General features: G+C 33.3%; 1 protein-coding gene across 2 annotated transcripts; it reads right to left on the reverse strand.

The window, feature by feature from the left end:
* Positions 1-10,989: 10,989 nt before the first annotated feature.
* On the reverse strand, positions 10,990-15,033 carry LOC110823035 (basic helix-loop-helix (bHLH) DNA-binding superfamily protein). Of its 2 annotated transcripts, XM_088211802.1 has the most exons (4): positions 14,454-15,033; positions 13,907-14,239; positions 13,702-13,784; positions 10,990-12,265 (listed from the first exon to the last, which is right to left on the reverse strand). In XM_088211802.1, exons 1-3 carry the CDS (start codon positions 14,808-14,810, stop codon positions 13,722-13,724), a joined length of 753 nt encoding a protein of 250 aa, XP_088067928.1. In that variant the 5' UTR covers positions 14,811-15,033; the 3' UTR covers positions 10,990-12,265; positions 13,702-13,721. The 2 variants fall into 2 exon arrangements, with proteins under 2 accessions (XP_088067928.1, XP_021908994.1); XM_022053302.2 differs by lacking the exon at positions 10,990-12,265 and having other exon boundaries at positions 13,480-13,784; positions 14,454-15,030.
* Positions 15,034-15,418: the final 385 nt, after the last annotated feature.

Consider the following 15,418-nt stretch of genomic DNA (forward strand, 5'->3'; position numbering starts at 1 on the left):
TGCACTCAGTAATAATATCAAGATTACATTAAAAGTCGTTATTAATTTATTTTTCATTTTTTATTCAAATAATACATTTTCAATCTGTATATTTTGGGTTTGGGTTCTGGAAAATTCATGTTGTTTGCGCCCACTTTTTAAGCCTATTAGGATTATAAATTAATATTTTAACATACTATCTTAAATTATTCGTGAGATAACTTGTTAACCACAAAAAGGGAGAAAAAATGAAACTTATGCTGAGAAATCATATCAGACCAATTTCGGTATTTTTTACAATCAGACGACTATTCGTTCTTCGATTAGACTGAAATTTGGTGGCATTTAGATGACTCATTGTTCTTTATTCTGAACGTTGGAGATCGGTTTTAGATGAATGAATTTCTAATGTTTGTAGTTTAAAGTTTAACGTTTATTATTTTTTTACAGCAGTGATCAGTTTATCTTTCTCTTACAATCAAACGGCTATTTGTAGTTCGATTATGCTGAAATTTGATAAACACGTTTAGAATATATTGCTCTTTAATCTGGATGGTGGAGATCATATTTAAACAACCAGAGCTCATCCATTTTGCGTAGCAGTAGCTATTTTAGTGATATTTATTCATTCTCTTGTTTATCTCTTATTGTTTGGTTGATTTGTTGTTGATATTTTTTTTAAGACTATTGTGATAACTTGTAGTGGCTGTAAACATTAATTTTTGATAGTAGAGCTCTTTTACTTGGATCAGTAGAGGTTTTATAGGTTTTATCCTTCACATTGAATGAGTTTTCCACATTAAAAATTCTTATTTCTTTGTGTGATTATTTTTGTGCATTTTGGGATAGGTTTTATGCTATTCATTTGTTGAATTTTACTTAATTTTCACTCTTTATAAATTCATTTTTGTATTGATTTTAGGCTAATTAATCTTGGTTCCTTGTCATCAAAGTGGTATCAAAGATTGGTTCATTAGTTGATTAGTTAATTATAAATTTTTTGCTTGTTTGAATGATGGAGGTGAATGTGAGTAAAATAGTTAATTTGGATGGCATAAATGATCACAAGTGGAAAGGAAAAATGAGGGATCTTCTTGTTGTGAAAAAGTTATATTTACTTGTGTTTGCTTCTAAAAAACTTAAGTCCAAATCCGATGAAAGATTAAAAATTTGAGAATTTACAAGTATCTAGTTTTATTCAGCAATGGATAAAAGTTAATGTATTGAATCATCTTGCTAATGAAATAAATGCCAAAACTTTGTGAGAAAAACTTGAAACTTTGTACGCTTCAAAGACTGAAAATAAGTTATTCTTGTTTAAACAAACTAAACTCTTGTAATATAGATAAGGTAGTTCTATACTTGATTATGTGAATGAATTTTAACGTATTTTTGATCAATTGTCTGGTATAGGTATCAAATTTCGTGAAGATGTTATTGAAATTTGGTTGTTTGACTATATTTCCTGACTCATGGAAAAACTTTAGAGTATCTTTGACCAATTATGCTTTCGATGGTATTGTAACTATGTAATATGTAAGTACTAGTGTTTTAAATGAAGAGGTGATAAGAAGAGCTCAGGGGACATCTAGTTCACAATCAAAAATTGTGGTTACTGAAAACATGGTGAAAAGGAAAAGTAAGGGTCAAGATCATAATAGACGCAAAAGCAGAAGTAAATCAAAATCGAGGTATAAAAACCTTAATGTCATCACTGTAGTAAACCAGGGCATATCAACAAATATTATTTTAAGTGGAAGAAATAAAACATGGTAGACAAAGAAAAGTAAGAAAAGAAAGCCAATGATAATAATACTGATCGTGTTTCCATGACCACTTTAGATGATAATTTAGTTGTGGTTTATCAAGAGAATATGATTAATGTAAGCTATGATGACACTGTTTGGGTTCCTGACACTGGTACATGCTTTCATATTATATCAAGGAAGAAAATATTCACATCTTATACTCTAGGTGATTTTAAGGTTCTAAAGATGGGTAATTATGGAGTGTCAAATGTGATAGATATTGGAACTATCTATTTAGAGACAAAAAATAAAGTTAGAGCTCAAGAATATTAGACATGCACCGGACATTAGGTTGCATTTGATCTCCACTAGTAAGCTTGATGATGATGGTGATGGTCGTTGCAGCACTTTTGATGATGGAAAATAATATTCAACAAAGGTTATTTAGTTGGGGGTAGAAGAAAGAAGGCTTTGGACTTATATTGGTTGAAAGCTTCAATCTCTACAAATATTTTTAATGCAATTGAAAGTAATAACTCTTCAGAATTATAGTACAAGAGGTTGAGTCATATTAGTGAGAAGGGGCTTAATTATCTAGCTAAAAAAAAATTTCTTTCAGGATTAAAATGTACAAGGTTAGACAAGTGTGTTCATTGTTTAACTAAAAAATAAAAGAGAGTTTCTTTTAAACATCATTCTCTTTGCAGGAACAATTATTTGCTTAAACTGGTACGTTAAGATGTTTATGATCCTTTGAAGGAATAATCATTTGGTGGTGTACTTTAGTTTGTGACTTTTATTGATGATCATTCAAGGAGACTTTGGATTTGTACTTTAAAGTCGAAAGATCAAGTTTTTAGTGCATTTAAAGAATTTTAAGCTTTTACTTAGAGAGAAGCTGGAAAAAAGTTAAAATTTATTCGTATTGATAATGGTGGTGAATATTGCAGGTCTTTTGATGTATATTGCAGAGAACATTAGATCAAACATCAGAAGACACCTCCTAAGACTCTTCGGTTAAATGGTTTGGCAGAAGGGATGAACTAAACATTGATGGAGAGAGTTAGATGCATGTTTTTAGATGTTAACTCACACTATTGCATATGTGATTAATCTATCTCCCTCTACTGCATTAGGAAAGGATGTTCCTAATAGGTTCTGGTATGGTAGGGATGTTTCCTCTTACCACTTATGAGTGTTTGGTTGCAAATTCTTCATGAATGTTCCCAAAGATAAGAGGTCCAAGTTAAATGCAAGATTAGACAGTGTATCTTCATTGGCTATGAGTAAGATGAGTTTAGTTACAGATGCTATGATTCAGTTTAAAAGAAACTTGTCAAAAGTAATCATGTAGTCTTTGTAGAAGATCAAACTATTAAAGATATTAACAAAGTGGAGAAATTAAAGGATCATATTGGTGGTTTGATTAATTTAGATTCATCTTTTGTGACTCATATGCCTGATATAGTTGAGGTTCAAAATCATGGTGATGTGTAACATGACAATCAGAATATGAATAAGGTTGGTACTCCTGGATATGAAGTAGTTAATGATCAATAAAAGGCATGTGTTGAGGAATTTGAAGTTCCACTTAGGAGATTTACTAGAGATCGAAAGTATTCTATTAGATATTCACCTAATGAGTAAATAATCTTAATAGATAAAGAACCTAAATGCTATGAAGAGGCTATTAAGAGTTAACAAAAAGCAAAATAAATTGTAGCAATAAAAGATTAAATGTTGTCTTTAGTTGATAATCACATTTTTGAATTGATGAAACTTCTTAAAGATAGAAAAAACTTGAAGAATAGCATCGTCTATAGAGTGAAGCAAGAAGAAAATTCCTCATCTCCATGATACAATTAGGTATCAAGGCTTTAGCAAGAAAAGGGGAGTTGACTTTCAAGAGATCTTCTCACTAGTGATCAAGATATCATCAATTCGTGTTTTTTTAAGGTTCACTGCTAGTCTTGATTTAAAGATTGAGCAAATTGATGTTAAAACAACTTTCTTTCATGGTGATTTAGAGAAAGAAATCTGCATGGAATAACTTGAAGGCTTTGTGATGAAAGAAAAAATAAATTATGTCTGCAAATTGAGAAAGAGCTTGTATGAGTTGAAATAAGCACCTAAGTAATGGTAGAAGAAGTTTGAGTCAGTTATAGTTTGATAAGACTACAATAAGACTACTTTTGATCATTATGCACAGATTTTCTAATAGTGATTTTATCATCTTGCTATTATATGTTAATGATATGCTCATTGCGGTCCTAATTATTCCAGAATTGTTAGGTTGAAGAAAGAGTTGAGCAGGTTTTTTGCAATGAAAGATTTAGGACTAGTAAAACATATTCTTGGCATGAGGATCGTTTGTGATAGAAAATGCAATAAGTTGTGGCTATCTCAAAAAAAACTACATTGGGAATGTACTGCAGTAATTTAATATGGTTAAAGCTAAACATGTAATAAGTTGTGGCTATCTCAAGAAAAACTACATTGGGAATGTACTGTAGTAATTTAATATGGTTAAAGCTAAACATTCAAGTACACCTCTTGTCATTTCTTTCATATTGAATGTTAAACAATCTCCTAGTGAGCAAGAGCAAGAAAACATGTAGAAAATTCAGTATGCATTTGTAGTGGGTAGCTGATGTATGTTATAGTTTGTACTAGACCAAATATAGGTAATGTAATTAGTACTGTTAGTAGATTTCTATCTAATCCAAGAAAAAAACATTAGAATGTTGTGAAATGGATTTTGAGATATCTCCACTACACTTCTAGTTTAAAGTTGTGTTTTCAGATTAAAAAGTTTATTTTTAGTGGTTATATAGATTTTGATTTGGCAGGGGATACGGATTCAAGAAAGTCTACATCTAGGTATCCAATTACTTTTGCAGGAGGAGCTGTGGCATGACAATTGAGGTAGCAGAAATGCATTGTATTGTCTACTAAAGAAGCTAAGTTCACTGCTGTGGCATGACAATTGAGGTAGCAGAAATGCATTGTATTGTCTACTAAAAAAGCTAAGTTCACTGCAATGACTAAATTATGTAAAGAACTACTTTGGATTAAGAAGTTTATGAATGAGTTTGGTTTTACACAAAAAAAAATATGTCTTGTTTTATGACAGTTAGAGTGTTATTCATCTTAGTAGGAATCTTAATTTTCATGATAGATTTAAGCATATTAATGTGAGGTATCATTGAATTCGTGATATTTGAGATTCTAAACTGTTTGAACTTGAGAAGAAACACACTAATGATAATGGTTATGATATGTGTACAAACATTTTATCAAGAGTGAAGTTTGAAACATGTCATATGGTTGTTCGTTTGACAAACTACTCCACGTAGGAGAATTGTTGGTTTAAGTTTCCTCCCATGTAGAAAATCCATACTGTTTGAGCCCACTTTTTTTATTCCATTAGGGTTATTAATGTTTTAACCTATGCCACTTATGTCCTAAGTTACTTGTGAGACAAATTCTTAGCCCCTTAAAAAAAGAGAATAAAAGGCAAGAGAAAATGAGATTTTTGCTCAGAAATTACATCAAACTAGTTTCGATTTTTTCGATGATCAAACTATAATCAGTGCTCCAATCAAGCTAAAATTAGGTGAGCATTTAGAGGACTCATTATTCTTCATTCTGAATAGTAGAGATCGGTTTTGGATTGTTGGATTTCTAGTATTTGTGGTTCGAAGTCTATTATTCATGATGTTTTTGTAGTAGTGACTAGTTTCTCTCATAAGTAGATGGTTATTTATGACCCGATTATGTTGAAAATTGGTAAACATGTTTGGGATAAATTATTTTTTTATTTGAACGGTGGAGATTAGATTTCAACAACTAAAGCTAATTTGTTTTATATAACAGTAATTATTTTGGTTATATTTATCTATTCCTTTACTTATCTATTGTTGTTTGTGTAACAGGCAAGCCTATGTGAGAGGAAACAACTCAAGTCCAGGCTAGGAAAAAAAAATAAAAAAAAAAATCTTAAAAAGAAAATAGAGGGGCAAACAGAGGCGTGCATGCCTTTGGAAGCTAAATAGATGAAAAAAATGAGCTTAAACATGCACACCATATAAGAAAGAAGAAGAGGCATGCAGGGCTCTTTGTTGTTCTCCCACTTATGGAAGAAAAGAAGATAAAATTAGGAAGAAAGAAAGAGAGAGAGAGAGAGAGAAATTTGTGCAAGGAGAGAGAAAAGATATAGAGGGATTAAAGGCCAACCTGCACGAAAAATGAGAAAACAACATCGGTGATGATGTAACGTCCAGATCTATTTCAGATCTACACGAAAAGAGAACTAGAAGAGAGGAAACTAGTGTTGCACGTGGCAGTGAGAAATTGAGAAGAAGATCGGAGCGCAACATCCAATTGCGTAATTCTATGGACTCGTGGCTCCTTTTGGCACAATTTCACCAGATTTATGTTAAATTTGAGTGCGCGATACATTCCACAATGAGTTTAGGTTCAATCATCACGGCAAACGGAGGTTCCGACGCCGGCATGTGGTAATCTGACGACGATGCATGTTTAGGCATGTGAAGGAGTGTGGTAGCGCATGACAGTGCGTGACAGTGCGTGATGGCGTGTGGTGATCTCGGTGACGCATTATGACTCCAGCAACTGAAATCAGGTGTTCAAGGTAAAAATCTATCCATATATGTGCTATATCTATTTTTGAAAGTATTTGTTGTTTGACACATATTTTCTATTGTAATCGAGGAAACTAATCGAGTGGTAGCTGAGATTTAGAGGAGACTGCGTACCTAAATTTGTAATATCCACCTAAGAAAAAATAAAATTTGGAGTTTGGGCATAAATGAAAGGAATTTTTAAATTTTGGGGTTTTTAATTAATTTAAGGGACCTAAATGAAAGTAGGTAAGAAAAAGATGGTAAAAATATAAATAAGCAAAAACGGAAGGGGGCTAAAAGAAATAAAGAATAGATGGTCTTGATCGAACCATATGAGAATATCAAATTGCTGAGATTTAATGAAGAACGGATGGCCCAGATTAAACTAGTGAGATCTAACAATTGGGGCGAATGGGTATAAAAAGGAAAAATTTTAGGGTTTCTGTTCATTTTAAAGAGTAGCTGAAAAAGAGAGAGGCAGAAGAGAGATGAGCAATCGGGGAGAGAAAGAAGAAGAGGGGGTCGCCCGAGGAAGACAATAGAGAAGAAAGAAGGAGATGAAAGGAAGAAGGAGGCTGGAGAAGGAGAAAAAAAAGGAGAAAAAAAAAAGAGTGGTCGAGCAAAAGACGAAAGAGAGGAGACTTTCGCGCAGGGGAGTCGAGAAGAAAAAAGAAAGATAGGAAATGAAGAGAGAGGCTGGAAAAGAAGAAGCGAATGGAGAAAAAAAAAGGAAGAGAAGAGAAGAGAAGAGAAGAGTGACCGAGCAGGAAAGAGAATGGGGAGCCGAGAACAGCCGCCGTAAGGGAAGAAAAGGGAATAAGAGAGAGGTGGAGGTGGGAGAACGGTGTAAACCGAGCCAAAAGAAAGAAGGAGGAAGAGGAAACAGCTCGAGACGCCGTGTGATAGTGGAGACCGAGGCTGTTTGAGTTTTTCAAGCACTATATCTGACCTAGGTGCACTCCTTTTCTTCTTTCAGTTTGTATTTTTAACCAAACGGGTGTTCATGTGTGTGTGTGTGTGCAGGTTTGGGAGCTAGAGATTCGCATGGTGATCGATGGAAGATAATCGGGAGCCAACCAAGGCTAAATCGCCCACGCCGAAAGGTAAAACGGTTTTTTTTTTCATGTTTTGGTTGTGGTTGAGCGGCGGTGGGGCGAGGCAAGTGTTAGGCTCGTCGCGAGGGCTCGGTCGGGCCACCCACCTGCACGGGAACCGAGCAAGTTTCCTTGGGAATGGGGAAAACCCACCCACCGTGGAAGCCGAAGGGTCTTCTACGGAAATAGAGATCGAAATTGCCTTTTGGAGTTCCGATTTATCATTTGAAAAGTTGAAAAGTCTTTCTCAGAAAATGAGAATCCAATTTTTCATCCGGAAAACTGAAAAGCCTTTCTCAAAAAATGGAAATCCAATTCACTGAACAAGAAGCTGAAAAGTTTTTTGGGTACGGATCTTGATAATTTCGGGTATTTAGTTGGGTGGTCGTTGGAATCCCTAATTCAATTAAATTAATTTTTAATAGTTTGAAGTATTTTAATTAAATTATATCGTGTGTACAGAAAAATTTTAACATTTAAGCGGATCTAGAAAGACGCGTAGGAGAGTAAGTATTTCTAAATCTCAACCGGGTTCAAATTTTGAAAAGTGCATTGATTTCATTAAATTATGAATTTTAAAATTTGAGCGGACATTGACCGAATTTTCAACAGAACCCAAACTATGATTAGTAAACCTAAGCAATTGGAACCCTATTAAGAGACGAAACCAGAAAGTAAACCCAATGGACTGAGAGTTATTTGTATTGATGAAATATGAAATTGAAAAGAAAAATTTTCAATTAAGGAAAAATTAAAAAAGAAAATAAAATAAAATAAAACGATAAGAATCGAAAGGAAAGGAAATAATTGAGGTTATGAAATGATCATTTAAATAAATTAAGAATTTTGGAATGAGAGGGTATGAGTGAATAAGGTAGAGACCTTGAATATCTTCTCGTTTATTCTGAATCGAAGAGGGGAGTGTGTGTGTGTGGCTGAAGTTCAGTAAGGCATAGTGAACCTCACATGGATATAGTTTAAAACCTAATTCAGATATAGATAAGTATTTGTGAGTGTGGATCACCTAGCAAACGTACCTGCTATGCTCATTGTAAGATTTATGTGTGTGTGTTATCCATATGATGGAGGGATTCATTTTACCTTTTCTCGATGATGACATAAATGACATTGCGTGATGAAACTATATAAATAACATTTTGAGAGTATCTGTGATCTTTTGTGTGTGTGTGATTATGTTTCGAAATGATGATTGATATTTGAGTGCATTTATAACTTTTGAGAGTATGAGAATATACATTTGAGGTTTGTATATGATATTTGAGAGAATTCAGAAGATTGCTCAGAAATATGTGAAATAGTGAAAATAAGAAAATGAATTTTGCACTGGAACAATTTTATTGCTTTTGTTTCTTACAATGTGTTTTGCATGAAATTTTATCTGAGTTAAGAGAACGAGAATACTTATTGAGTTAGTGAAGCTCATTAAATTTCACCCTGATATTTTTTAGAGGAGAATGAAGAGCCAGCACCACTGCCAGATGAGTAGAACCTGTAAAAAGGTTCTTGTTTTTGTATATTTTGTGCATATTCGAAAAGTTTTATTTTGTTCCATTAAATTCTAAATTTTGACCTCATGTTTTGTATATATAGTTACTGTACATATCATATGAAATGTTAGGTTGTATTATATTTTTTTTATCTATGCATGTATATATTTTTTGATCAAACAAATAGAACTTATAAAAGAGTTCTTGTTTTTGTATATTTTGTGCATATTCGAAAAATTTTATTTTATTCCGTTAGACTCTAAATTTCGATATCGTATTTTGTATATATAGTTACTGTACATATCACATGAGATGTTATGTTGTATTATATTTTTTTAATCTACGCATGAATATATTTTATGAGCTCACTGCATAAAGTGACATGAACATGAACTGCGCCTCCTATTGAGCATTGGGGTGTGACAAAATCAATGAGGATTTCGATACTTTTTTCGACCGAACTATAGGCAAGGAATTGGATTAGTCTCATTTAAGAGACCCTCATGTTTTATTAAATTTTATTTTATTTAAAATAAATTATGTACAGATTTTATAAATTATTTAAAATCTCTATTATGTTTATCATAAACTCATCATGTGTATGAATGTTATCTTGTGTGCGTGTTGAATGGATGAACATTATTAAATTGTATGTATGCCTGGTATATTTATATAAGTACTATATAGATAATTTAATGTTTATAGTATAAAATGAGAACATGTACGCACTTAAACTATGCATGTGCAAATTTGTGGAAAAAATAGATACGATGTGTGGTTTGTATACATGATTATATATACAATATTGTGTAGGCATTGATTATAAGTATTTATATTGTTTGATTAATATGTTGAATGTGTGCTTGATATACACATATGTATGTTGTTGCGTGTGCATGCATATATGTTATGAGTTGTATGAATGCATGTATGAACTATATGAAAATTCTATATGAAAACAGAGTATTTAAGTAAATGTATATAACATTATATATATGTGAGTTGGTAGGTAAATGTGATGATTATGTACGGTGAACTCTATTGTGGATATGACAAATATTTATTGCTCTCACCTAGGTTGAGGAATGAGGACGACTTATGTTTTATGGCATCAATATAGGTTGAGATATGGGGATGACTTATATTTATGAGCTTGTATGCAAATAGAGTATTTAAATAAATATATATGGCAATACCTATGTGTATGAGTTGGAAGGTAAATGTGATGATTATGTTTGGATGATTATGTGCAGTGAACCCTACCGTGGATATAATAAATATTTATGGCGCTAACCTAGATTGAGGGGTGAAGGAGACCAATGTTTATAATGCCCATATTGGTTGAGGTATGGAGACGACCGATATTTATGACACTCACCTTAGTTGAGGGGTAAGGACAATCGATGTTTTTGGTGCCTATATAGGGTGAGGTATGCGGACATCCGATATTTATGGTAAATCAATTCACACCTCTTCTAATGCAGACTACTTCATATTAAAAACACGTTCAAGGTCGAAAAAGAACTCTGAATAAATCTTTAGTGACTTTGGGAGTATTGTTTTGTAAAATATATTTAATTTTATATGATTGAATTTTAAATTTCAGAATATTATTGTTCAGATTTATCAGGTTATATGCATGGATTATCGCTCTTTTCTCTCCTGAAAAAACAAGTTCCTATAGTTTGATTGATTTATTATTGAGACTTTACTTGAAAATTATTGTGGTAGCTTGTAATTGCTGTAAGTATTAATTTTTTATAGTGGAGCTCTTAGACTAAGAGAGATTTCGTAATTTTTATCTTTCACATTAAAAAGGTTTTTTACGTTAAAATTTTTTATATCTTTGTGTGATTGTTTTTATTCATTTTGAAATAGATTTTATGTTATTTGTTTGCTAAATTTTACTTCATTGTCACTCTTCATAGATTCATTTAAGTAGGGAAGGATTTTTTTGGTATTGACTTTAGGACAATTAATCTTGGTTCCTTCTTATCAGTATATTTTCAACTGAAAATCAATCAAAGTCACAACTAATACATGTTTAAATTTGCTAATCCTTTCAATAACATCATTAGTCTAAATAATGTTAATCTGTCCGGGTAGTTTAGATTGCCGGGTATTGGCCGCTAAAGTCCCGTGCGCGGTTTCCTGCCGCACAGTGCTATGGGCAGCTCGTGCCCAAGAGTTCCATGTACACACGAACGCTTGCCGTGCAGTGCCATGTGCGCTTCTACATGCATTTGGAGGGTTCTAGCGGCACTTCAATCTACCAGGTCTCCTCTTGACTAATCTCTTGGGTTGCTTTGATCTGTTGAAACTCTTTTCTTGTGCTGTTATATTTCTATGGTCCTCAAATTGTTAATATATATACTACATGGCAGCAATAATATCATTCAGAACTTCTCTCACACAGTTTTCCCTGTTTTCAGTCTCTCAAATTTTTTAGCCAATAGTTAAGCACTTGCATAAGCAGCTGTGGCCAGCTGATATGAATGGTAAACCATTTTTGACCCACACAGAGTGATGATATTGTAACATGACGTTGCACGCTAAACAATCATAATTAAAGCAAACAGATTATAAAATTGCATGTTAGGTAAACGGGTACATATAATATATATATATATATATATATATATATAGCAAAAGTAGTAATTGAAGGCCAATACGTTTATAGAGTAATGACAAAAACGTGCAAGTCGTTGTTCCACAAAAGGCATGGAAGAATTTCTGTCACAAGAAGAAACAGCCCATATGCTTTGAGAAACTTGTATTCCACCAACCTCAATAATTGACTTGTTATTTGTACTATCACTACAACTTATATATACACACATAATTACCCGCACACAAGCTTAAACCTACATAAAGATGCCTCAATTTGCAGACAAGGGCAGAAGACAAAGAATTGCACGAATTCCAAATTAACAACCACGAAGCACAAGAGATATTCCTGATCATTAACACGATTTTTTAGTAACAAATCACATCCCAGAAATGAATAGTCCACTAAATACAATCTTATACCAGTACTCACACACACACACACACACACACACACACAACATGATTGAGATTTAAAAATTACTAGTCATGCATAGTTGGAAGGTCATAAGGATCAATGCAAGACAGGCAGCATGTGACCCCTCTGCCTATAACTCAGCTGAGAAATGCAATCTCAGCAGCATCATTAGTTCACCCAAAAACATTCACTTATATATTGATATCAACCACTTGTCGTTTTCTTGTCCATTCTTTTTGTACCGTTTCCAGGAAACAGCAGGTGACTGTAAAACAAATCAACATTATAGACATATACATACATACATACATACATGTCCATGTGAAGTAATATAGTTTATATATTGCATGGTTGTCCAATAAATAAAAAAAAGCTAAAGAGTTAGATCAAACAATGATGTGCTCAAATCTACCAATAATATATCAACTATCAATAATCATCAACATATGATATAAAGAGGATACAGAGAATCTTCTTGGAATACTTTTATCGTATAATAGAAGAATAATATTGTTATACAAGGAGTACAGCTACATGTATATATTATATATGTCGGTGGGTGTGTGCAAACAATAGGAAACCCACCTTTAAATCATGCATTGCAAAAGCCAACTCATGCACGGATCAATATGCTAGCTAATATAAGCTTTGGTGATCAAAAGATCAATATTTGTTCTTTTAAAAGAACAAAATTCTGTCTAGACTTTTATAATAATTATCTCCATCAGCAAATTCAAAGGGCAAGAATATACATCCAAAAACGAACCTCACTTTACCCAAAATGCAAAGAAAAAACCATATCAATTCAAAGTTTCTCATCATCACACAATATGATCAAATATTAACTCCAAACGTTAAATTCTAATAATGGAGGGCATATGTTCCTTCCAAGCCACCGTATACATAGTAGTAGCATGCCTGTGATGCTTATTCCTCATGACAACTTAAGAGTTGTATAAAAATTATTTCAACAATCAAACTTACTTTTTATGATTTAGTTGGATCTTCAATTAAGTGCAAGCGTGTTTGAATTCAAATTCAAAGAAAGAATAAAAGATACTTCAATAATACAGATGACTTACAAAAACTCCACAAGCATGATCATTCTTAATGAATTTCTTCTATAATTTTTTGACAAAGATTTAAAATAAACTATATAGATTTACTAGCTGCTTGTTCCAACTTATTTATCCTTTTGTAGCATTTTGTAATCACTTAATACAAATATAGCACTACATTTAGCAGATGATCACCTAATTTCTCGAGGATGTAACCTGGAAGCAAAGAGAACTTCTTCTCCTGATACTTTCCTTCTGCAAATCCAAATTATATATGTTTCTAATTTAATTGTCAATATCTGTCATATACTAATCATGTCTTGTACATATATATGGTTTATATTTACTAACTTATGTCTCCATTTATGTCTTTCAATGCTTGTATGACACATGCATGACCAATACATGGCGCACAAAACGCTTGCAATTAGAAATATACCATATTCTGAAAACTTAAAAGATATGTACATCAATCCATCAGACAGTACTGTAAATATACATCTAAAAAGGTAAACCTGCAATTAATAGTTAAAGGATCATTTATATAAGTACGAGTGATTTAGCATCAAAGGAAAAACCAAATTCACTGCTGAAATTAGATGTGAGATAAGGTTAAAAATACAGCGCCGGAGATGGGGGGTACCAGAGCTCCTAAAAATGTCCCTACTTCAGCTGGGTTAGTCTCTGTCGCAGCCCCGATAGATTGAAGCGTGCTGGATCGTCAACCTGTTTAACAAATAAAACACTGTAAATTAAGCAGATATAATGAAGATTTTCTGCTGTTACTGGGTAGTAAATAACTTTAATCAAACACAGAACCCTAAACACGCACACAAACGTATACATACCTCGGCTTGGATAGTGTGAAGAAACTTGTCATCAGCTCTGGCGGAAGTACAGCTACGAACACAAAGTCCTTCTTCAAGAATTACATGCAGTACTCTTGATAGCCTCAAGCTTTTTGCCCAAAAGCCGCTGCTAAACATAATCTCCACACCTACCAAGGACTGGTTAACTATCATGGAGCTTGAGGAATCACTATTGCTGTTTATGCTTCCGGCAGTACTGGAATCAAATTGCTTGAGCCTGTTCCTCTTGACGCTCAGTTCTTTGATATTCTTCTGAAGGTGTTTTATATAATTCACTGCCTCGTTCATGTGATCTGATATTGCGCGCTTTCCCTGAAACCCCCAGTAGATACTCGTTAAGCCAATGTAGTCATAGAAACACAAACACGGACAGAGAAATTTCTGCCCGAAATTAAGGAGGGAGAAGATTATGTGCCGAAGCAGAAAAGGTAAGATACAATTTATGTTATAAAACAAACTAAACCCAAAAACTGCAAGCAATGCAATGAGAAGGCAGAAGAAGAAGAAAGGGTATAGGGTTTTTGACCTTGATAAAATCAAGAGGCAGCAGAGAGCGAAGAGAGGCGTAAAGCGTAGCCATTTCTTGCCTTCTTTGACGCTCAATATCTCTATGGTGCATCTTCTTCTTATTATTACTCTCATGATTATCAGTACCAAACTCCTGAGGATGATGAAGATCATGACGCTCAGTTGTCTTAGTGCTGGCCATACCGCACACCTTTCGCCTCCGGCTTTTTCCCAAATTATTGTCAACTGCGATCATGTCACTCATGCCATCTGTCAAAGCGCAAGACAAGATCAGATCTTGTGGGATTTTGTGTTGGTGGTGAGGACTAGAAGAAATCCGGAAGCACAGCTCATTGCTTTGTTGTAAAGGGAACATTATGATGGATGACTGCAAGAAGACTGATATGTTTTCTTGTGCAGAGTTGGTTTAGGGTTTTTAATATGCCAACGAAGGTTCTTAAAGAAGGAAATTAAGATATAATATCAGATACGTTTGTTGTGGTATGTGATCTTATGAAATGGGCTACAAGATGCCAAGATTCCCTGGAAATAGTTTCTTGGGAAAAAAAATAAAGAGAGAAAACTTAGGAGGAGAAGAGAGACGGAGCAGTTGACGTCAGTGGGAATTTTTTATTAAGTATATTTATATTTAATTAAGCTTCTCAAGACACTACTGGTCACCGGGTGCTGAAATAACAACTGATGTTATATAAAAGCAGGAAAGCCACTTATTTGCGTTCATACTTAGTGGACCAACATTATCTAGTTAATTACCTTGTTAATTAATTAATACAATTATCAATCTAACTTTTATTTTAAAATTTGACATAAGAATAATATATTTTTGTTCTAGAAAATTGAGAGCAGCTGAAATAACAACAGTATTATTGACCAGTATTTTTTCTAATTTAAATTGCTGATATTAAAGAAATAAGTTTCAAATCAATACATGATCGAAATATCAAAGCCAGTTGAGACAGATCT

Source organism: Carica papaya, chromosome 9, assembly GCF_054855325.1.
Source record: "Carica papaya isolate Zhongbai chromosome 9, ASM5485532v1, whole genome shotgun sequence".
Taxonomy (NCBI): Eukaryota; Viridiplantae; Streptophyta; class Magnoliopsida; order Brassicales; family Caricaceae; genus Carica; species Carica papaya.